The sequence below is a fragment of the Harpia harpyja genome, chromosome 3, assembly GCF_026419915.1.
Source record: "Harpia harpyja isolate bHarHar1 chromosome 3, bHarHar1 primary haplotype, whole genome shotgun sequence".
Lineage (NCBI taxonomy): Eukaryota > Metazoa > Chordata > Aves > Accipitriformes > Accipitridae > Harpia > Harpia harpyja.
Genome location: NC_068942.1, coordinates 76951103 through 76974840, shown reverse-complemented (window position 1 = coordinate 76974840; position 23738 = coordinate 76951103). Strand labels below are relative to the sequence as shown.

General features: G+C 43.5%; 1 protein-coding gene across 2 annotated transcripts in view; it reads right to left on the bottom strand.

Moving 5' to 3' along the window:
* Positions 1-12341: 12341 nt before the first annotated feature.
* RTN1 (reticulon 1) overlaps positions 12342-23738 on the bottom strand; it is a 122268-nt gene continuing 110871 nt past the window's right edge. For both annotated transcript variants that reach the window (XM_052783483.1, XM_052783484.1), the window contains 6 exons: positions 17467-17674; positions 16192-16330; positions 15223-15292; positions 14805-14851; positions 14656-14714; positions 12342-13140 (listed from right to left, as the gene is read on the bottom strand). In XM_052783483.1, the coding sequence (XP_052639443.1) occupies positions 13098-13140; positions 14656-14714; positions 14805-14851; positions 15223-15292; positions 16192-16330; positions 17467-17674 (566 nt within the window). In that variant the 3' untranslated portion in view covers positions 12342-13097. The remainder of the gene's footprint in view (positions 13141-14655; positions 14715-14804; positions 14852-15222; positions 15293-16191; positions 16331-17466; positions 17675-23738) is intronic.

The window sequence follows — 23738 nt, the reverse complement described above, 5'->3', positions numbered from 1 at the left end:
TACAAGACAAGGTGTGGGCCTTTCCCTGCTTCTGCCTGCCCGGGGCTGGAGGGACGTTGTTCCTAGGGACACCAGCCCTCCCTCCCTCCCAGTGCTGGGGCAGGAGTCACCTCAGCAGCCCCCCAGGCCCTGCGCCCACCCACCCAGGCTCTGCAGGCGGCTGAGGGCGGCCGGCGCCACCGCAGAGGACGAGAGCGCCGTGGTGGACAGACCAGGCCTCAACGTGGCGGCCAGGCCAGACTTCAGCATGGCGGCCAGGCCAGGCCTCGCTGTTGCCAGGCAACCAGGCTCTGAGGGCCCAGGGCCACGCTCTGTCCCCTCACCCCGGGGCAGAAGGACAGACGTCCTGGGGGCTCAGGTTGGGTCTGTCCCCCTGACAGACCTCCCAGGGTTACGGCAGGGGTGTAGCCCCCACCCCATGCCAGTCTGCCAGAGGTGCCGATGAGGATGTCATGATGTCCACAGGCATCTGAGGGAGACCTTGGGCAGGAGAAGACCTCACCGCCTTCCCCACATTGCATCCCTGGGGACAACGGCAGGGTTGTTGATCCTTGTAGAAGTCATTTTTGGGGAGCAGATGATTGATCGGCAATTTTCTTCGTTGTTGCAACCTCTGTACTTCTGGTTTGAAGCTTTCCTCTGTCACGGACAATGAATCACATCAAGATTAGATCAAAATATGACAATAAACCTAGAAGAGTCTTGGCCCACATATTAAATGGCCGCCTCACAAAACACAGTGCATACAGTACTTTTAGGTCCCAGAAGTTAAACCTGGTAATTTCTGGCCTTGGAGACTATGCTGGCACCCCAACATTTCAAAGCATGCAAGATTTAAAAATATTAATAATAAAGGTTAGATTCTTTATTTGATTTTCCAAGCCTGCAGGCTGCAATTGACTTGCATGTTGAAGCTTTCCCATGGATCTTTTAAAATGCAGTCATCTGTGTTTTACAGTTATCACTGTAAAAACAGGGGCTTTAAGAACAAATATCCTCTATTCAAAATTGAAGATAAAATAGTGATTGTATGAGGGAATATCAGCTGGCACTGCTGATTATTTCCAAGTGAACTAAGCTCATACAGACAAATAATCAGCGGGATAATATCACCTCTTTTTAATCATCTAAAAAAATCTAATAAAAAGTGCTGCAACTTTCCTCTGGAGATAACCAGCTTGTTAGGAGATGACCCCTTTCTTTCCTACATATTTATGGCTGCTGCCACCTTGCCAAGCTACTACTGGAGACCTTTGTTCACAATCAGTATTGATTTATGGCTCAGCAAGGGACAATCAGCAAAGGTGGTGCCATCCTTCACCTCCAGCACTCTGAGAAATTGCTTTGGAAATTGAACTGTGCCAAGAACAGCCACATTAAGTGATCTGCTGTTAATCCTGTATGTTAGGTACACGCACAGGACCTGATCCCAAGCGAGATGAGCATCCTGCCCTCCTCCTGATGTTTGCAGGAGATGGGGGCAATCAGTGTCCACTGCCTTGTAGACTGTGGTAACGCTCTTCTGCAGTTTGAATATGCAAAGTATCTCCAGTTAACCCCCCAAATAGAGGGATCCATGTCTTCATTTCACTGCAGACAGAATACCATTATATCTGGGTGAACATAGTAATGCCTGGACTAGTAGAAGACCTGCTCATAGACCTGGACTAGTAGAAGACCTATCCTATCTGACTTAAAAAAAAAAAAAAAGGTCAACTGTTCATTGCATGGCAGCCAATTTGGTAACTACAAGATAAAGCTTTGCTAGGAAGAAGGTGTCACGACCCACTTTTAGAAGAGGAGGGTTGGAGACTCAGATTTGCAAATCCCCAGCAGCATAGACTAAGGTGAGACAACTCTCAAGGTCCATATACAAACATTTATTAGATTCCCACAGTGATTAATATATGTCTTGAACTAGGTTTTCCGATAATGGTTTAGGAATATAACAAATTATGGCAAGTTGTAAGGTACACCTTGTGTTACTTAACAACTCTAAGAGAAAAGAGAAACAGGGCGGGGAGGGGGAGATAAAGAGATCACCGGTCCTGGTTCCAGCATTGGTCCAGCCAACGGGGAGGGGTTCTGGTTCATAAGAGCACTCCTGCAGAATTCCACTTTTCCTTTTCTTTAGTGGCACCTATCTTCCCCCTTTATGTTCATCGTATCAGTACGACTTGCCCTTCTGCTACAGTGGCAGCTTCCTTTCAGGTTCTCCCCCCTTCCCCCAGGTGATGTGTAGCATGATTTGGGTTGAGAGAGGAGTGCTATAGTCACATATGTTTAGCGTGATCTCCATAATCTTCATTAGTATATGCAGGGTGGTCAACTTTAATATGCATTTCACCGATAATGAGGCAAAGGTCATTCATTGGACATGATGGCCCCGAAAACAGAGAGTTAACAGGTTTCACAAGTTGTTTCAGAGCAGAACCGTCCTGCCTTCACAGGGCTTCCTCCTCCAGCATCACCCTTTGCTATTCCTCCCACATGGTATCCTTATCTGTCCATTGAGCACCAGACCTGCATTATTCAGTTCAGGATACTTGCAAGTGTTTGAGAGATTCCTCAGAGAGGCTCAGAGGGCCTCCACCTCCCTCCCCCCTTATCTTTACCAAGTTTTGTCTCTCGCCATTGTTTGTGCTTCCCTTAGCTTGCTTTTCTCAATCTTTGTTTGGGAGTTACAAGCCATCTCCTACAGAAGGGAAGGGCCCTCTTTTTCTGAAAATCTTTTAAAGTCTTAAGCAGGAGTCAGGCCTCAATGAACGCAGTGGTTGCAGAGCGCAGGCAGTTTTGTACCTGACTGACATTCAGGCACCTCTGGGCCAAGTAAACAAATTGATTCTATAATATCAAACTAGTGGGGGCAAGTTCTCAATTCTCATGGTGAATTTAGCCCCTCAACTAGAAATTATACTTGAGGAAAAACTATAGGTTGTTTCCTTTTCAAGCAATTAAGCATTTCCAGGTAGAAAATTTACCCATTCTTTCTGGGCTTTTTTGAAATATTATGGTCCCACTATTGTGGTGGTACAGATAGATTTGTAAAAATGTATCAGTGGAATTACAGATTTTACTGGAAAAATAATAATAGTTTTCCTTTTTCTTTATGAAATATAACCATTTTTTATGCAAAAACCAGCCTCAAAATCAGGACTTCTGATGTGAAATAGTAACTTTTTTTCCAGCAGATATTTCGAGACAAGGCTTCACTAGAGCTTAAAACACTTCTGCAGAGTTGCAAAGGACTTCAAGCTCTTTAACACTTAACAGAAAATTTCTAGTTGCTCTTACACAAAAGGTCCTCCGCAGGGCTAGCTCCTCTCCTAAAGACATGCCTTTTCAATTGCCATCATGCTGCCTGTGCAAGTCCTGTAAGACCTTATCTGCAGATGTTGCTTTCAAACTCATGTCAAAGATGAGGGTGGTAAATATGGCACAGACATATAAAGTGCACACATGAGCAAAGGATAGATTATAAACTGGGATGGTTTTACAATGGCTGCAGGATATTTAAGCTAAGAAATACTTTGATTTCTAGCTTCAGACTTCTAGGAATTTATTGCTGCACTGTATCTGAAATAAATTTAGCTACTGCATTGATCACCAAATGGGGAATGTCAAATCCCTGCCCAGCATTATGGTGAGAGTAGCTGGGCAATGCAGCACCAGCTTACAAGAGCTACCAGGGTATTAGGTCTGAGTAAGCAGAGGTAATTTTGTCTAGGAGGATCTGGTCCCTCCTTCCTTTTACTACAACGCACAGTCTGAACATGGATAAAGCAAATGCACGTTCAATGTGAATGAAAATTTACATCTCTCATAAATCATCTGCTTCCTGACAAGTTTATTAGAGTAAAAACTAAGAAGGGCATTCCAATAGATTTTTCCCCCGCTATTTACTTATGCCAGAAAAAAGATTTTGGTTTGTTTGCATGTATTTCTATTAACCTATCCATCACAACCTGAATCTAATCTGGTTACCCTTTTCCCTGCATAGAAAATTATGTCACAGCAAACAGGATTCATAGAGGAAGACATGGACCAGTCTTTCTTTATAGTATCTTCCTAACTCCCAGGAAACAAGAGGAGGCATGAAGCCCCATCTGCATTTGCAAGAATTTACAAGCCTTTAAAATTTTGTCACAAGTCTAATGATGGCCTCACTGGTGCCTGGATGTCTCTGCTGAGCCTGGAAAACCTTTCTTGGGATCACAAATATTACTAGTTAATAATAAATGACAAGGGCAATCTTTTCTTCCCAAAGAGAATGGGCCAAATTTTGAGTTCATATGATCTGGAGAGAGCTGCTCTGACTTCAGTAGATCTACTCGTCCTATCAGATGGGCATCTGTAATATTCTCTTCCTGATAAATAAACACAGAGATTCTAATTGTTAATGCACTAGTGCAATAATTGCAGGGGGGTGGGGGGGAATGTGTGTGATTCCCTTTAATCATCTCTTGTAAACTCACTTTGGGCACAAAAAAAGAGCCACATGGGGAATTGCCATCTGCTTATTTTATCAACAAGGCAATCAGCATTGTATGTAATATATTTCCTACCTTGAATGACTCACAGTGCTTGTTTCTAACTCTTATTTGGGAGCTAGTGTTAATTTCCCTGACCAATAATAAATTTCAATTTCAAAACCAAAGCCATAGAATGTAATTTTTTTCCTGTGTCATCATTAAGCAGCTTAATTAAGCACCAGCTTAAACAGCTTTTAGCCTTCCTGGTGTTTACCCCCAGTGTACATGTAAAGAACAACTACATCACTGCTTCCCAGCCTTCATTTTGCTAGTGTAATGAAGCCAAACTCTTCTGGACTCCATTCCTGTAACGGCCCCTACATTCCCTTTGGATACCCCTAATAGCATTTCTCTGCCCCACTGAGCACTTTCTTACTGTGTTGACTAGGGTTTTCTCATCAGTATTTGTTTCTAACCGGCACCCTTCTAGCCAACAAGAGAATTTTCTGTTATCAATCCAGGACATAACTTTGTGATGCAAAATATCATCTGATTTTTATTGCTCATGGGCTTCAAGATTATCCAGTTCCTTCCATATGGCATCCCAATGGTCTCCTCCAGTACCACTTTGTATCTTTAGCAAAGCTCATTAGCATCCTCTGCATCTGGGATATTTTATTTATTTTTATTTTATATATGAAAAGTTGAAATATGGCTGATATTTGGGAAACTTCAGTACTGACCTCTTCTTTTAACACTACCGATTACCATCTGCTCCTGAAGAGCTTCTTAAAATCTTTTATTAATTGCCATTTTATCTGGTTCACTCATAATTTCTCTCATGGCACCATATCACAGACTCCAGGTACATGACTGTGTAGCAGCTTCTCTGCCTGACTTCTTTTGCAAAACTTAAGTTACGATACTGTAGTTCAACCTGCATAACAGAGTCCATAGCATTTCACTCTAGAAGGAAGATTTACTCAGGTCTCTTGTGACTGGAGAGCTGTAGGAGTACCTTTGGCTAAATGGCAGTAGGAACAATGTTTTCTTTTAATTTGCACTATTGGTATAGTGTATGAGTCATAGACTTGTGATTGCTGTTGAGCGAGTGGGTGAGATAAAACACTTGAGACTAAGAGAGATTCTTAGTTATATCCTCATGTCAGAATTAAAATTTAAGCTTATTTCTGAAAGTCTGGTGTTCAAAAGTGACACTAGTAGTATCAGCATTTTATACAGGGTTTTTTTTAAGCTTACGTGAAAACTTTGCATATACTTTTTGATAGTTTTGCTTTCTGTAGTTCATCACAGCTCTGTATTTCAGCTGAAAAAGTTGTAAATTGTCTAGTTTTCAAGGGGGGAGAGAGGTGAGAAAGGTTTCCAGGACTTCAGAATTTCTGACTAGAAGGAATACAAGAGGTGCTTCCTCAAATGAGTTCTAAGAAGGCTAGAGCCCCACCTCTTCCTAATTAAGTGCTGCAAATTTGCTGATAACTGACAAGTTAAGCTGATGTTCTGGTGGTAACTGTTCAGTAACTATGTTTAGCCTGTGCCGAAGGTGATACTTTTTCACCTGTAGCCTGTAACAGGCTAATAATCCTGTGGATGGTGCTTTCTTCAAGCAAGCATCTGTGGAATTAGGAGAAATGAAATTAGGCCTCATGTCTAACTTGGTAAATGAAGAATATTTTGTGTAAAGACATATGCTATCCAAGTCACTCCACCACCCGGATGTTACATATCCCCCCCTTTTTTTTTTTTTTAAAGTCACATCTATAAAACATAGACATTTTTGGACTGGTCTGTGCTACTTTACATCACTTCAGCTAAACTAGAGGGCTATACAAAAGAAGTAAAAATGTAACTAATACTCTCTTTATAGCTTCCTTGTAAAGGCAAATATATGCAGAGAGGCCTTACTGTGAACGACGATTAGCTTCACTGGACTGAATTATTTTTTCAACTTAAACAAAAAAAGCCATGAGGAGGCATAAATTGCAGCCTTGAGGCTGAATCACTTTGATATTCAGTGAACATGAGAAACGAGTCTGACATACTAGTTAAGGGGCAGACAGGAGGGAAAAGCAATGAAAGCATGTCAGCACAAGGCTACTTTGTCTTTTGGTTTTCCTAGATAGACTCCTTCTGCAGCTCTATCCCATCCTCTTATTTTGATCCTGGTCCCTTCAGCATCTCCCAGCATTTTGGCTGAGGCAGAGCGGGAGGGAAAGGGAAGACAAGATCACAGGCAATGCAGAGATGGGCACATCCCAGTCAATGGGGGCTTGCCGGAGTGCTAGACAGAACCGTCTACCCACGTACCTGCCTGCCGATGTAACTTTACCTTGCCTTGTGCACACATGGTGATGTCCCCCAGATTATAAATCTGGCATACTCGTAGATACAGCAGTCTTTCTAGGGGAGCTGCAGAGATGGTGAAGATACCTGGGCTTGCAACAGGTTCAGGGGGCTCAGGTGCCCTTTCTGGTTCTGTTATCAATTAATATGTACAATATGATTGAAATAACCAGGGAGCTGCTAAAGTCCTGTGTACAGTCCCCATCAGTTAATAGCTAAAATAGGAAAACAATAACTAGACATGATTCAGTGTTTAGGAACTAATTACTAGACCATGGGGCTTTATGTTTATGTCAGAAAAGGTAATGGATTGTGGTCTGGTCAATAAACCTTGAAGAACCACTTGGAACTGCCAAGATTAGGGAAGAAGTAGGTAAAAGGTAATTCCTACAGGGGGAGATCGCGACCACCAACTCATTGGCCACCTACTCAAAAGAAGACAATGAAGGAAGAAGAAAGCGTCTGCGCACTAATTTACATGAGGGGCAAAGAAGAAAGAACGGATCATTAAGGAAAATAACAATGAATATGTATTAGTTAAGTGTCTAAATGTGAGAATTTTTGAGAAAAGGGTGTGCTGTCTTGAGACAGGCACCCATTCACGCGCATCAATGAAATTAATTTGAAAATACCTCGACTCTGTGTGTTACTGGCTTGCCCGCTGGGTAAATGAACCCTGTTTGTGGGACAACAGTTCTACAGAGGTCATCCTCACCCAATAACAGCTACCCATACAAAGAAGAAAGGAGGGCTGTAGAAGTGGCGGCCAGTCACAGGCATCTGACTTGCTAGCCTGCAGGTACTTGGATTAGATACTGATCAGAGGAGAACACCAACAGACTGTGAGCTGACCGTGTTGTCCTAAAAGCGGATTCATTACTCGCTGTGCAATAGGCCAGTCTCACACACTCAGGAGAGATATTGCTTTTTATTCAGGCCTGGGTGCTTGGTGGACTTTCCACAAATCAGGCACATCAGGTTCATCAGGTGTGTCCCTTTTATACAGTAACAATTGCATCTAATTTATTAAACTACTCCGACCTAGTACATATTAAAACTATCTAATGTGTATGCATGGGATTATATAACCATGACACACCAAACGCCTTCTCCACATGCACAGGGGTCTCAGGTGGTCTTCAGTGGTCGTTTGGGGAGTATCCCCTCCTCACTTTGACTGCTAAGTCGCTCTCTATAGGGTCAATGGTTTGTTTTCCTGCCAAGAGGGATGCATTATCAATCAGGAAGACTAGAAAGGATCAGAACGATCTTGGCTACTTCTCTAGGTATTATTAAGTTGAAAATGATTAACTAACTTAATTTAAAACAGGATTTTCTATATCTGACATCTACTGTTCACTTACAAGCAAACACTGAAGACAAGGAAATGAACAGTTCAGGTAAGAGAGAGGCAGGTCAAGTCCATATACCTACTTACAGTCAACTCCCATTTCCATGCACACCTGTGGAGAAGGATCATCCACTCTCACTGTCTTTCCCCTACCGTGGCAGAGAGCGGGGTTTTGCCACTCTCTCCTGTAAAGGTGCTGAGCAGCAAGAAAGCCTGGCAGAAATGAATAGAGACCTTTCCTCCTTCCATTTTCAGGCACTGCAGCTATTTAATCTTATCAGTGGACATGTCTCACCCTTATCCAAATACCATATGTCCCGCAGTGGCTGCATGTGCCAGCCAGTCTTACCAGGCTCCTTCATGCCAGCAGCCTCACTCCACTGATTCCCGGCATCCCAGGAAGCTCACATGCAAGTTCACTGATGGAGCATCTTTTAATTCTGTGCCTGAGAAATGAATGTATTAAGAAAAGCCAGGAAGAAATACATCACACTTGCTGTTTTCAAAGCTGCACTGGGCAAACACATGGGCTTGCCACGTATTTTCCTGGGCCCATATGGAGAAGGAAAGGCTGAGAAGCTTACAGTTGACTGACTTGTAACCCACCAGGACAGGAATGGGAGCCAGCTGCCATCTGAAAGCATGCAGGGAGATAGCAAAAGCTATGAGGAAGCAGACAAATTCTCTTTAACTGGATTAGCTGCTCACAGAATATTATATCATTCTTTCCTCCCCCAATTCCAGGACTTTCCTGACACTGATGTGTTTTATGATTCTACTCTCACTAGATTAATATTAAAGAGCAGAGGATGCATAAAAAAGATCAGTAACAGCTTAGAGGCAAATACATAGGCTTGAAGAAGAGTGGAATACTGCCGAGGCACCAAGAAGCAGGGAATCAAAACCAACGTTAGAGAGTATTCACATTTCACATCAAATTACCAATGGAGTATCCATTTCAAGGTACATAGACATTCAAGTGACAAAGCACTGACAGAGCTCTTCAGTAACTATCGAACCTCTCCTTAACAGGCAGCAGTTTAGGAGCAGGCTTATAAAGTTTCTGGAAGGTACAGGTGAAACCATGGAGAAGATATTTTAAAGTCATAGAGCTTAAAAAAAGACACATTTGTAGGTGTAGATATTCCAACAAAATTTTTTCTCCCACCAGCGCACCACTCCTGATTTCATATCCCCAAGCCAGAGTTGAACAGGTTTGAGTTCAAATTAGCACAGTCATTTGGGCTGGCTTTCAAAGGTAAGCTCAGCAGTAGACCTGTTATCTTCCTTGAAAGGCAGCCCCATGTTGAGCAGATCAAAACACAGCCATCTTCTTTAGCCAGCCAGTTCCCATAGGAAGGCCAGGTCCAGACCTGTCCTTGCATCTAAACAAGCCTCCCAGCTGAGACATCCACCTTAGAAACCTCTCAGCTTCCTCTCCAGAAAGGGAGTATCAGCATCTCAAGCTACCCAGAGACAGAGGATGAGAGACACTGCTTGGGCAAGGTATTTAGCACACACCTAACTCCAACCACCTGAACTTGGTTAGGTGGGTCTTCAAAACATCCATACACTTGCATATCTTGTTAAACCAGCCTTTGAACCAGGAGGACAAGCTGACTGCTGAAGCACTAGTGATGTGGTGTGATGTCCAGGTTCCTCTAGCAAGGAACATTTTGAAGACAAAAGAATGGTTTAATGCCTTCCCCTCCTCTGCATTTTACCCAGGCAGTGTGAGCTGCTTTCCAGGTTTCACCTGCCTAGAAATCCTCACAAGTTTGCTGCTTTTACTATTTAAGCTTGTCTACCCCTGCTCTTCACTTTGAATACAAATAAAGATCAGAAACAAAAGGGCTTTACAGCCTGTGAACCTCAGAGCACAGCTCAGCCCATGAATGTGTCATTGTGGTATCTTTAGCCATCTACTGTAATCACACTAAAATATTTTAAAAAGTAGAGCTTAGTGTTGTTTTTTTCCCCCACTTGTTTGACAACCAAAAAAGATGGAGGTATAGCCCCTCCCCACAGTGTTGCTCAATGAATGAGACTTAATCAGGGAACACAAAAGGCATCACAAGCTCTCAGTCCCTATATGCACAGGGGCTCTGTCGTTGCAAGCTGTATAGCAGGACCATGAGTTAGCAAAGGTTTGCAAATGAGGCTTATGGGAGCTTTGGGCATAATGGCTTTCTCCAGGCTTCCGTGTTCAAAGGTATTATGGGAAGTGCTGCTGTGATCTCAGTAAGGTGATAGTGGCCATGGGCAGCACAAGCAATCCAAGCCCTGGCTAAAGTCCTCTGCTTCTGGTACGTCCCAGCATGGTCTCCCAAGTTGGTTCCACCCACCAGATTAACCCACCCCAGCTGCTCAGCAGCACTTGCCCACTTGCAGGCTGTTGTTGCTAAATACATGGAAAGTCAGGGTGGCTGCAAGGAAGTTTGGGAGCTGGACCACGACAGCTGGAAAGGTGGGATGTGAGGAAAAGATAAAGGGTATGGGCTTGAGAGGTGTACGTGCAGGGGTACAGTCAGGGTGATGAGGGCCTGGAGTGGGGGGCTGGGGGTTTTGAGCGAGGGTGATGCTGGAGGAGACAAGAATGGGGTTCTTGGTCTCTATTGATTTAGGCTCTTAAGAATATTTGGACTCTGCCAGAAGGTTTTCTTTTGTTTGATTTCCAAATATACAGGAGATGTAGCCTTTAAATCTTGCATAGTGTTTAGCATTGCAAAAGGCTAGTCTTGGGTATAACTGCATCGGTGGTGCTAGGGAAGAACATATTTATTCGACCAGTGGGATGGGACATCAAATGTGCTCATTTTCAAAATTAAGCTGTTGGACCCACATACTCATCTTGTAAGTAGCAAGAATTCTGAAGGTCAATCTTTATCCTCAAGGGCACTAGTACAGGCTGTACTGTCTTCCTCAGAGATACAGGGTATATACTGACCACGTGAATGCATTGGTAGGAAAGTCTAAGAGGCAGTTAAAGCTGGGGGTAGATGTTGAATTTTAACTCCTGGCTGCAAACTACACGTGCTAAACCAAATGTACTCCATTTGATCAAAAGCAACACGTGTCACTTTGAGGCATTCAGTTTTTCATTGAGAAAAACTGTTCCTATCTAGCTGCAGGTGACATTTAAAAGACAGTTTAGTATTTTTAAATAAGAGCAAAGAAGAATATAAATCTTAAATGAAAATAATGGTATTTGAGACTCATCACAATTAACTAGCCCACAGCCATACCAATGTTTCTACCAACTCCTCATGTGCATTTGGGTTGTAGATTTATACACAGAACTGCAGCCTGACCTCGGACAGATGTCACCATGTCCATGTGTAACTGAGATGCTGATTTAAATGAATGAATCTAAGGAAAGACTTCAAGTCAATAAGTTGGGATAAGTGCTTAAGGATCTAGTTCTTTGTAGAAAAAATAATTTCTGCATAAAACCCTTTTGTGATAGAAAAAAAGAAAAACTGCAATTTGGCTGAAAATGTTTTGATGTTCACATTTTTATATATATATAAAAAAAAAATTTCTACAGGTATGTTCCACAAATGGGCAAATCATTCAGCACTTAACCAATTGTTTGTTTTGAAGCACTTTACATAATGTTCAACAGCTGTTTCTCTTGTCTGATGGTTCTCAAACACCAAATGCCAATTTTAAAAACCTTCACCTTTGAACAAGAGCAAATGTTTATTTCAGTTCTCAGCCTCCGGATTCAGTATGGATCCCACGGTTTAAAGCAGATTTCAGAGAACAGCTTTGGATAAGAGAGTAACATGACGATAAGGAAATGGAAAAGTCCATTTTGGTGTGCTGACCTCTCCCATAGTGTGTTGCTTATGATTTGCACAATGTGCAAATGGAGGAAGAGACAATTATTCAGTTCCTGTTATTTGCTAACACCACCAACAAAAAAACCAAACTACATACTAAGATCCTTCTTTTATTGCCGTACTCATCAAGATGTGAAACTGATAGATGAGCTATGTATTACAGATGATCTTGTTGGACTGTACCATTTTGTAAGGGCAAGGCGTGGGAGGATCTCAAGGGGAGAGAGAGAGAGAGAAAATCCTTCTTTTTGCATGGTATGTGTCCAGTTTGCAAATGTCAGGATAATCCCAGTGGCAACAAGAGGGAGAATGTTTTACATTTAGTAACATTTATTTCTGCATTCGGTATCAAGTACATAAGTGCAAATATTCAGAGTCCATAATTAAGTCCATTAGGAACTACAGAGAATGTAATACAAATTGTAATAAATTTAACATGCTGGAACTTTCCAGTTACCATACATGTAAGTCAGCCTGTCAATCCCTTACGACAAAAGTACTGGGTTTTGTTTTCATTTTTTTGAGTTATACAAAACTGATTACCATAAGTACCGATTACTGTTTATTTTATTTGTGCTGGAAAACACTAAAACATCAGCCTACAATTCTATATAGTTAATAAAGATGAATCCAACCAGCAACCCAGTGACGTAGAAGCAATTTTAACTATTGCATCAGTGCACTAAGCAGGAAAGCCCCTAGCCACATGTAACATTAAAAGTTATAGAAGCAATGCCAATAGAAGAAGGAAAAACACTAAAAAAATAAAATAAAAAGGTCAATATTATTTAGGCTCTCACCATCATGCACTTTATAAGCAACACAAAAAACCACATCTAGTACACTTTTCTCTTTACTATACTTTAGTGCTTGACACAAGTGATTGCAAATATTCTAAGTGCAGAAGCAGCAGGGGAAAAGCACTGCTTCTGAGTTTTATGTTTCTAAGATTACGGTGTTGAGAAAAAAAAGAACGATAAATTTGCAGTAAAGTGTAAGAACAGAGCTGTTTCACTCCAGATTCCCCCATTATTCGCTACTGTAGTAGATGAATTCTTGACGTCTGCTTTATTCTGCCTTTCTCTTAGCACCTGGGATTTTAGCTTGAATCCTAGAAATAAAGAAGAAAAAAGAAGAAGAATTATATGGTGAGGCAGCTATTCCATTCCAGTGGATCCCCACCTGGAGTCTTATTCAGGGGTATTCTCTAGCTTGCGTTCAGTGTGTTGTCGCAACAGGTGGACTAGAGTCTAGTAAAAAACAGAGGTGATGTCCATCTATGTGTTCTTACAGGCCCCTAGATGTAAATGGACCAGTTTGGGGTGGTTCATGTAACCATGGGATATGTTCAGTGATATTCTCCCCCCCTTCATTATTCTACCATGGCATATTATCTATTGGAAGCCAGGAATTAAGTTTAAACAAACAATTTTCAATACAAACTTTTAGTCCTGCCCGAGGCTAAGGGTTTTGCAGAATCACAGAACTGTTGGCTGGAAAAGACCCCAGAAGTCTTTGAATCAACTTCCAACGTGAGGCAGGACTTTTGCCAATGCTAAATCAGGTTGGCCACAGCTTTGTCTCGCTGCATCTTGAAAACCTCCAAGGAAGGAGGTTCTGGCACCTTCCTGTGTAGCCTGCTCTAGTGCTGTCCTAATCTCCTAGTGAAAAAGTTTCTCCTAATGTCCAACAGCAACCTCCTAAACTGGATTTATGTTGTTGCTCCTTGTTATAACTTCTGCCACTACTGAGAAGAGTTTGGCTCTATCATCTTGTAACTTCCCATCAAGTACTTACAGGCTGCTATGAAATCACTCCTTAGCTCCTTCCTTCTCAGGCTAAACAAGCCCAGTTTCCTCAGCATCTCCCCGTGGGTCACTTGCTCTCTATACCTCATCATTTTGTAACCTTCCATGGGATACTTGTTATTCAGCCAGTTTTTGCAAAGCCATAGATACAAACTGCTGAGATGCACAGATCTACCTTCCAGACCAGCCATCCTGCTTCAGTAATTCTCAAGTTTCAAGAACTATGCTTAGACCCTCACTGTGCCCTTAGGGATCCCACAAAAGCTTTTGATACAGGCAACGCATTAGGAACTAGAGCAGACTGGCTCAAAAATTTCATCCAGGTCTTCTGTCTGTTCCATGGCAGTTTGGAACAAGATCATGGTGCTTCCAGGTATTTTCTTTCTGTAACAGGGTGGTGTTCTAATTCCCACTTTGTTCATTAATGGCATTATTAACTCTAAAGGACAGAGTCCCTGAAACCAAAAACCCAGGCTTGGAGCGGTCAGTGGGGAAGGCAGTTAACACATTTCTTACTGTTTGTCTTGGCGTCTTTGTATGGACGTCAGCCCCGGGTTGGGCTGCTCTGTCTACAGCTCCCCCAAATGGCAGGAGAGGGGAGAGAAAGATGTAGGGTCACAGCTCTGCCTTAGTCTACGCTCAGTTGAGAAGGCCTGTGTTTGTCCAGGGATCTGCCCTCCCGCAGTCTTACATGCCAGGAGCTGGGGAGGACATCATTCATAGGGCACGTTGTCCCCAGGACCACCCAGCTCTTAGCCACCCTCAGGGCACCGCAACCTCACAGCAAGACTTCTGGTCAAGCCTGCTGCTGAACTCACTTTGCCACGACAGTGTTTATGTGGGTCCGCACAAGTCCCAAGTATTGATCAATCTGTGCCTGCAAAGAGCAAAAGGAGACCCAGTCAATCAGGCATCAACAAGGCAGAACCACCCAGACACCCGAACCACACCGTGCAGACAGACTTACCTGGTACTTGTCATATACAACAGGGAGAGTAAACATAGACACCACAGCTGAGGAGAAAAAGAGCACACTGTTATATTCCTGCAGATCAGATTCCTCCAGAGAAGAGACCTACTTCAGTGACAAACACATATCATGCCACTTGGTCAGCTGATCCACCAGGGATCTTTGTATTAAAAATGAACTTTGCTCAAACCTCCTAAATATGGAATTTCCCGTTGCTCTGCAAAACCATAGAACACAAATTAGTTCTAGCAGGAGGGACAATGTAATAGGAATAATGAATATTTACTGGAAAAGGAAATAAAGTTGATGGTTTAACTGTGGGGAAGGCACAACAAAGATAGGCTGTTTTGTCTAAGTAGAAATCGCAAGGGAGTTAAAGTTAAAAATAGATTTTAAAAGAAATTATGATTTTTACCCATTATCAGAAGAGTCAGGCCATTGAAGAGGGCTCCCACATAAGTCAGCAGCCACATTAGTACTGCAAACTAAATTAAAGACGGATCATTACATCACCTCCACTGTCAGCATAAGAAGAAATTAGTGCACTTAACTAGCTAACATAATAGCACATTAGCCTTTTTTAACATGTAAGGGGAGTTGTTAAGTAAGGCACATTAGGAACTAGGTACTTTTTCTGGGTGTATAAACCCCATTCTCCGTTCTGCTGTTCACTGCTTCTCACCCTCTTAGCTGAGCTTTCATGTATATTTAGGGCTTAATTGCATACATTTAGGACTCTGCACTGAGCACGGCATAGGCAGATTTCTGCATCCAATTTTGATGATGGCAGGGGTCATCCCACACAGGTTAATCACAGCCCCACAGTGATAATCCCAGTGACTGAAAACTCTTGAGGCTGAGAGATGGGTACATTTCTCTAAAAATCTTCAGTAATTTAGGAGCCTAACCCATGTCTGCTCTCTTAATGATCTTCCCTTTGCTCTGAAGAACACCTACTTGGGTTCTAGGGTGTAAGGCTTAAAATAATTATCTCTGCAGGGAGGGAAAGAAGACCTTCCTCCATAGCAGGAAATGCCACCATTAGAGGAAATCCAGATTAACAGAGGTATTAGAGAGGAACACACTATTTTGTGGCAAAGTCATAGAAAGCATAATGCAGAGATGCTTCTAGAACAGCAGTGGAGCTAAGCTCGTCCTGCACTTTTGTAACTCCTGTATTACGTATCAATAAATTCAAATGCAGATTGCCAAACCTCTAAACTGCTGGAAGCAAGCAGTTTGGAAATCAAAAAGGAGAGCAATTTTTATATTTGGAGCTACACAAAACTAGGTTTTATGATGACACTGTCAACAAGTGAAGCAGCACTTTGAAATGTAGATTGATCCTCTAGAGAGGGGTTAAAAATATTTAAAGCAATCCTACTTTTAGAGAATCCACGAGGTCCTGAACAAGAAAGAGTCTCCTCAGCTCTTTGACTGTGCTGTTGACGTATAGCTGGAGACAGTCTGTGTATTTCTGAATCTGGTCCTGTGAAAGATTCATTTCCATCTCCAAGTAGGCTCTGCCAGAAACACAGGTCCAGTTACAAACCCAGGCAGGTTCACCTGCCGTTCACGCTCCTGCCTGTCTACCCCATCACTCCCTCCTCCCCAGACCTCATTTCTTTGCACCGGAGCAATGTGTCCCCCTTCCTGCAGGCACAGAGCCACCAGCACATGCTGTCTTTGCCTTGCATGACCCATCTCCCTGGGCAATTGCAGGCTGTGTGGGGGCTGTTTGCCTCCAGCCTTGCCCTCTCCCCACGCAGAGCCTGGTCTCGATGGGTTGTCTCTTTACTCCATGCGAAGGGGGATGTAAATCCTAACTGGGGTGGATTCCCCACAAACTTCTGTGCAACATTGCTGCCGCAGAAGAGGACACCTCCTCCAGCTGGCAGCCTCTGGAGGAATAAAAGCTGCTGTCTGGCCATGTATCACCTTCGGCAGCAATACCCCCTTCTCTCTCCTCCATCCCTCCACCTGCCCTGCACCTCTGAGCTATGCCCATGTCGTGAGTCGCATCTCAGAACTGATCCAAGTGAAACAGAAGGAGCAGCACCCCAACAAGTCTTTTTTTCAGTGTGTGTGTTTGCAAACCAGACCGGTTCCATGACCTGGTTTACCAACTTGTTGGCACAGCAGAGGAGAAAAGATGACTGCTCTCCTGGAGCAAACCACCCAGACCCTGGGGAGGGTGGGGAGGACACTGGCATTGGCACCATCACCTAGGGTAATGGATTGCCACATCACAGCCAAGCAATGCTGCAGAAAAGATATAAATAGTTCCCCTCTATGCCCAAAAGAGTATGCCCAGAAACAATACTCCTCCTGCTTGCAGAGATACTGTATTATCATTAGTTCTAATGAAACTCTTTTTCTGTTTGCTTAAAAGTTTCCAGATCTTTTGAATTTCAGGAAAAAAATTCCCATGTATCAAAGGATGATGGCTTTTGTGTTGTTTTTCTTCCCCCAGGATCTGAGCCAATACAGCCTTACAGCTCTTGAGACACTGGACAACAGAAAAAATTATTTCCCCTGATATGAGCAAGAAAAGAATTTTAGCCAGTATAAAAGCGGCAGCTAAAGAAACGTGAATTGCCACTGGGAATGGATCCTTTGCAAGATAAATGGCCCCTGGCCATGACTGCAAAGCACTCACTTGAAGGGGTGGCCCTCGTCCGTCTTCTGCACAGCCTGTAGGACCGATTTGTAGATTCTGAAGCTAATGGTGGCCGAGAGGCCAGCAAGGGCCAGGTAGGCCACGACGCTGACGACGCTGAACTGGGTCAGGGAGAAAAGCAGCAACAGGAGGCTGCCGAACACGATCCCTGTCTGCTTGATGTCACGCCAGTACAACAGGTCAATAGCTGGGGAGAGAAGACCAACATGTTAAAGGCAGGAGCTGGAAGGGCATTGAGGATGGCCACCATGGCTACTGCGATGCTCAGAGTCCTTGCAGGAGATTAAAGGGAGGAGTGATGCTCCTGCTCACATCAGCATCAACAGGAACCCCTCAGCAGAAGCAGTGAAATGACTTCAGTGACACACTGAGGAAATTGCAACCGGTGACCTACTTGAAATCCTTGTATTTCTTGCATCTGTGTCTGGGTTAGATAAGATGGATGAATATCTCCAACCACAGCACGGTAAGGTGCAGCAGCAAGGCAAATGTAAGCTGGGGTTTGTGTTGTCGCTAGGGTTGTATGGAAGTTTTCATCCTAGCTTGCCTTTACTTACTGTGGAAACTGGATTATTTCTTTGTCACAAGTCCAAATGCCAAATGCTTGATCAAAGCATTTTCAAGTTTTGGTTGTTGATAAACCAATGAGAAAGCTTGGGGTTAGCCACAATAAACCACTTTCCCATTCAAAGTTTTGACAATATGATTTTGTTATTTCCTAAGTTTTGAGAAAGGAAAAGATTCCTGGTTTTACCACTGCTTAATAGTTACACGGGTAGGAAACCATTTTTCAGATGGGACCTTAAAATACAGAATAAATCCCTTTCACTACTCAAATCCAACCATCTCAGAAATATTAAAAAAAAAGTTTTCTGCTTGTTAGATAACTTCCCTTGTCTAGATCCATGGGATATATTAGAACAAAGCAAGTGCAGAAAACCATTTTCAACCAATGTATTTTTACATTTGTAAAGCAGTTAATTTTGAGAGTGTTTTTCACCCAGTTTGTATAGTTTATTCCAGCAAACAATCTTACCATCAGGAATAGCCGCTATAAAAGCAAAATTTTATGAAACAATTGCTCAATATCCAGTCCACAAAGGTGAATTTAATTTCTTTACACCAATAACGTCTTCTTGAGAGGACTCTTCGTCCAGCCAAAGAACATGCTTATGACAATCTAAACAAAACAGCTTTAATTTCACACACTGCGCAAGTCCTCATGAACAGCTTGAACACACCACCAGCCAGACAGATTTCATAGATGCCACTTGTCAAATCATTCTGAACAAAGAGTAAATTCAGGAAAACTGCAATCTGCCCAAAAAAATTTCACAAATACAAAAAGAAACAAAATTAATCCAGCCTAGTAGTTCTTATCATCTAATCTCCAAAAATTGTGAGTCACCGCGGCATGTTTGCCTTGAGTCAATGTGCTATATTACTCATTACTATTACACATATTAGCATTGTTTTTCAAAGTGATGGGCTTGAATCTTGATCAATATACACAATATAATAACTCTTTCATATTTTTAAGTGCCAGCATTCAGCACTGGACCTGTGATCACAAGCATTCATGAATAGATCTATGGGCTGCATGGAAGCCAAGGGACAGGGGACCTTGGTGGTACATGCTGAGGTCCTGGGTGCTGACTTTACAAATCGAGGACCAGGCCAGAGTCTTTCCAGATATATGCCCAGGTCTCCTTCCTGCAGAAACCTAGGGGCATGGACTAGGGAATGCTCCAAAATGCAGTTACAGCATAGTCAGAGCATGCACCTATATCGAGGAGGTTAGCAGCAGGCCCAGCTGTATTGATGCAGGCAGCTGGAGCTCCACAAATTGCTTACAGTGTTGAGGTGCTGGAGTATGCGACTTGCAAACCATCCTTACAAAATGGCATCCAGAACACAAGTGTGCAGTTTTTACCATTTTTCATATTCTTTTTCAGTCAAGGCGCTGTAAAATTCTGCAGTACAGCACAGCAACTGGGGTGCTTTCACCAGCGAGCATTTGGACAGGAGGTGTTATTCACAGCCTGATCATTTTTGTGCTTAAAAATTCCTCTGTCAGAGGACAGTATTGGAAATTTATGCAAATCTCACTTTTTGAGATACTTAAAGTTTATATCACACAATACCTTCATGTTAAATGAAATGAGCACAGCTGAGCTAGCTCAGCAAGCTGTACGTGGAACATCATCTACTGATGAAAGAAAAAGGCCACTCACCAGGGGAAAATACTACCTGGAACGCAGGCAGTAGACAGGCAAACAAATGAGACCTGAGCCAAAAAATACAAAAGCCCACTTCAGTAGAGTTCCCTGAATCAATCCCAACTGATGGTAAGACCCAAGATGAGCAACTAAGCCCCCCCTCTTTCTTTCAAGGATCTTTCACCTCATATTCCTGCAGACTGGAAGTGGGCTCTATTCTCACATACAGACAGATGCCAAACTGCATTTTTTCATTCCCCTCAACAAGGAAGATGCTGAATGACTCAAGACAGACTTGACCAGGTGTGTGTACATCCTGAAACTTGCCCTTTTCTGCCATGAAATGACTGGGATATTTACTGAGTTGTATCAGGTAAGGAAAGGCTTGCCATAAATCAGAGCAAGATGGACAGACGCCAAATGACACAGTTCTGGGGATACGTGCATGCGCGAGAGAGGAGATGAAAAGGCAGCTGGCCTCTTTCTCCAGCCAAATGAGACCTGGGAGAGAGGGATCCTGTGTCTTTTAGGCCTGAGGCAAATATTCCCATGTGCATGGAAAAAAATATGTGCCAACTGCTAGGTGGAAAATCTCAGCACAGAGGAGGGAGATATGAGTTGAATGATTTTTACATGGCTGTCCCAGTGCCCAGGTCCAGCCTGGGAACACACACCACCCCCCCCCTCCCCCCCCGCCCCGAGCCTGCAGTAGGTCAGTTAGGATTTTCAAGGGCAGGAACCAAATCTGCCTTCTCCTTGTCTCCCTCGCAGGGATGGGGAGCTGCGGCACTGCTGCCATGTCCAGCTGTTCAGGAGGGATTTGCTGCTCCCGCAGCCATTCCTCCTCCTCTCTCTTAAGGAGGTGGCGGTGAGCCAAACCAACTTGCAAAAGGCGGTGCAGGAGGGAGATGAACCTCACGGCTCCTTGGGCAGGGAAGGGGAGAAGGAGAGTTCAGAGCCAGAGATCAGTGGAGACTTGTGGGGTCCAGACATGGTCCATGGGCTTCCCTGGAGAAAGCACTTTTTTTGCTGACAGGCCTCAGGGATTTGAGCTGTATCAGTTCCCCTGAAATTTAGATGGTGCTGAAAACACCTGAGCTACATGTCAGAACAACGTTTGCTCCTTCAGTCACAGCTTCAGTCACTTCAAAGACTTTTTGCATGAATAGAATAGAATAGAATAGAATAGACTATTTTAGTTGGAAGGGACCTAAAACGATCATCTAGTCCAACTGCCTGATCAATTGAGGGCTGAACAAAAGTTAAAGTGTGTTGTTAAGGGCATTGTCCAAATGCCTCTATAACACTGACAGGCTTGGGGCATCAACCATCCCTCTAGGCAGCCTGTTCCAGTGTTTGACCACCCTCTCGGTAAAGAAATGCTTCCTTGAGGGTGGTCAAATGTATTTTTGTCCTACATTTCCTTACATAAACAAATCTCCCTTAAAAGCAGGCAGAGGTGCACTGGGTGCAGAATCCACTAGCTGGGATCCTTTGCCTGGCTTCCTCGGGGTGCCATTTTCTCCTGTAACTGTTTACACCAGAGCAAAAGTACCTGTCACATTGTTATTGTAAATAGATACCAAGGGGCAAAGGAATGAGAAATTTGTTCCTTCACCATCAGGTGAACCCAGAGCTGGGAGCATCAACCCCCTCCACACCCTTTTTTTTATTCCAAACGGGAATGAAAATGAAAGATGAAGTTGTCCACCACATTTATACATCTGCTTTGAGTTTCATCTCATCATATACAAAACTGATTAACATAGCAAACAACTCCCTCAAACACTCACTGACCCATGCGTTTACTGCCCTTCAACAGGTCACAAAATATAAATGGTGGCCTGAGTCTTTGATGATGGGTAGCTGCCTGTTCATGCCTGCATTCCTTCCTTTGCACACTGAAGAAATGACCACCCAGGCTCAGACCAGCCTCCCCAGCACACAGGGATGCAGTGAGTCTGAGGACAGCAGGGCTGGGAGCTGAGTTGGAGCTGCGCACCTTCACACACACGCTTCTCTGCAAAGCCACTTGCCAGCATGCGCTGGCCCCATGCTTGGCTGGGCTGAGACAGGCTTCAAGTCTGGCTCTCACATGGGCATAGCATTTCCCAGATAAATTAAAGGAGAGGGGATCCCTCACAGTATGAGTTAATGACATAATAATTAAATGCTTTGGTCAATCCATAGGGAAAGAAAAAAGGTCCTAGTGTGGTGAAGGGTCCTGCAAGTGCTGGGTGCGTTACAGACAGCGTGTGTGTCTGTGTGTGTGTGCACGGCACTGCCCAGACCCAACTACAATGGCATGATTCTGAGCAATGCACACTGAATATGCATGAAGCAGGAGGCTGGTGCCACGTGAGCCTGTCGATATGTGATGTGCATGCAATTGGACAGTGGGTCAATCTGCCTGGCTAAGCAAGATACACTTCTGAGAGCCAAAATGCCAACTTCAAACCACCTAAGGTTTGCAGCTAGGATTTGCAAACAGGGTTTGGAAAACAGGCACTGAAATCAGCCTCAGCTTCACTGAGATCTGAGTTCCTTCTGGTTTGAAAATCACAACTGTAAAATCCTGACCATGCCCATTAACATGCAGAAGCTGTTCAGCTGTAGCTTTCCATGATCTCCCTTTAGCCTCCTGGAAGGAGGGAAGCAGTGTCAGTCACTTTGCACTCTTTCCAGTACAACACACCAGAGCTCTGGCTCATTTGTGGAGATATAAAAGGACTCTGGGTCTTGCCAGAACTGCCTCAGACTCAAAAGTATTTGTATTTATTAAGGAGGACTTGCCAGCCATCTCTAAGACAGCAGTGCTGCAGGTCACTGCAACTTCCTTTGAAGAACTTTTCGGGAGAAGCATGTCTGATGAGCTATTTATCTGAAAGTATCACCTACCTGTGCTTTTTAACTGACAGCAGAACTTGTAAAATGTTACTCAAGTAGCCTTCTATTTAAAAGAAAAAGTTTTCAAGGGTGCCAAATCAGTGTCTTAGCTATTCTTTATGGTATAACTTCATCTCATTAAACTAATGTGAGTCCTCCATTTGGGGCCAACCCCCTGACTAATGATGCACAAAGGTAAACTCTATGATAGAAGCAACCACTTGTTAATATGAGTAGCTGGTAAATACCCATGTTTGCGAGGCAAGCTAAAATTAACCTCACAAATATAACAGCAGCAGCATGCAATGCTTGTGCCAGCAAGGAACTGCTCCTGAGTACAGTGCCTGAAAGCTCTGCCAGCTCTCATCATGGCTTTCAGCAGAAAATGTGTCTGCTCCTCAATATTTGGCATCAAAACAGCCAGAAGACAGACCTGGGGGTTGGAAAGGGCAATGCTGGAGGCAAGGGGTGAACAACTTGAGACGGACAAGGTGGACTAAGTAGTGATGCTCCTTAATCCATTCTCCTTGGGACCTGATGGAAACATGAGGACTGGGCTCTGGTGGTTTACATGGTCCCCAGAAGCACCATGGTATGGGGCTGCTGCAGCCCAAGGCTCCTGAGCGGAGATCCCAGAGGGAGAATAGAGGATCCAAACCAACTTGTAGCCAAAATGTCCTCACAACTTCAGACTCCTGTGTGGTTATGTTTTTGAAAGGTACTTTTGTAAGAGAAATGGGGATCTTCCCATTCCATGTCTCAAAGAAAGCATTTTAAGATGAAAATTAATGAAGATCAACCGAGCACAGACTGGACAATTCACATCTTCCACAGTTTCTTCCTCCCTTCCTCTGAAAACCTCTGTTCTCCTGACTTTGCACGATTTTCCTCCATTGCAACAACTGTATGAAAAATGAACATGCATTAAGCAGCATTTACATGGAAGTTAGTACAAAAAGTGTGTGCAAAACCCTTGTATCCGGCCTTCAAATGAGGCCCATGGGCCTTGATGACTAAATAAAAGGTTATGTGCTTTTCAGCATACTAAAACCACCCTTGGATGTGATCAAGCTGCCCCCCCCCACAATGGAAGTCCCATTGGGCCTCCTTAGGAGGTAAAATCAATGGGTCATACAGCTTCATTCC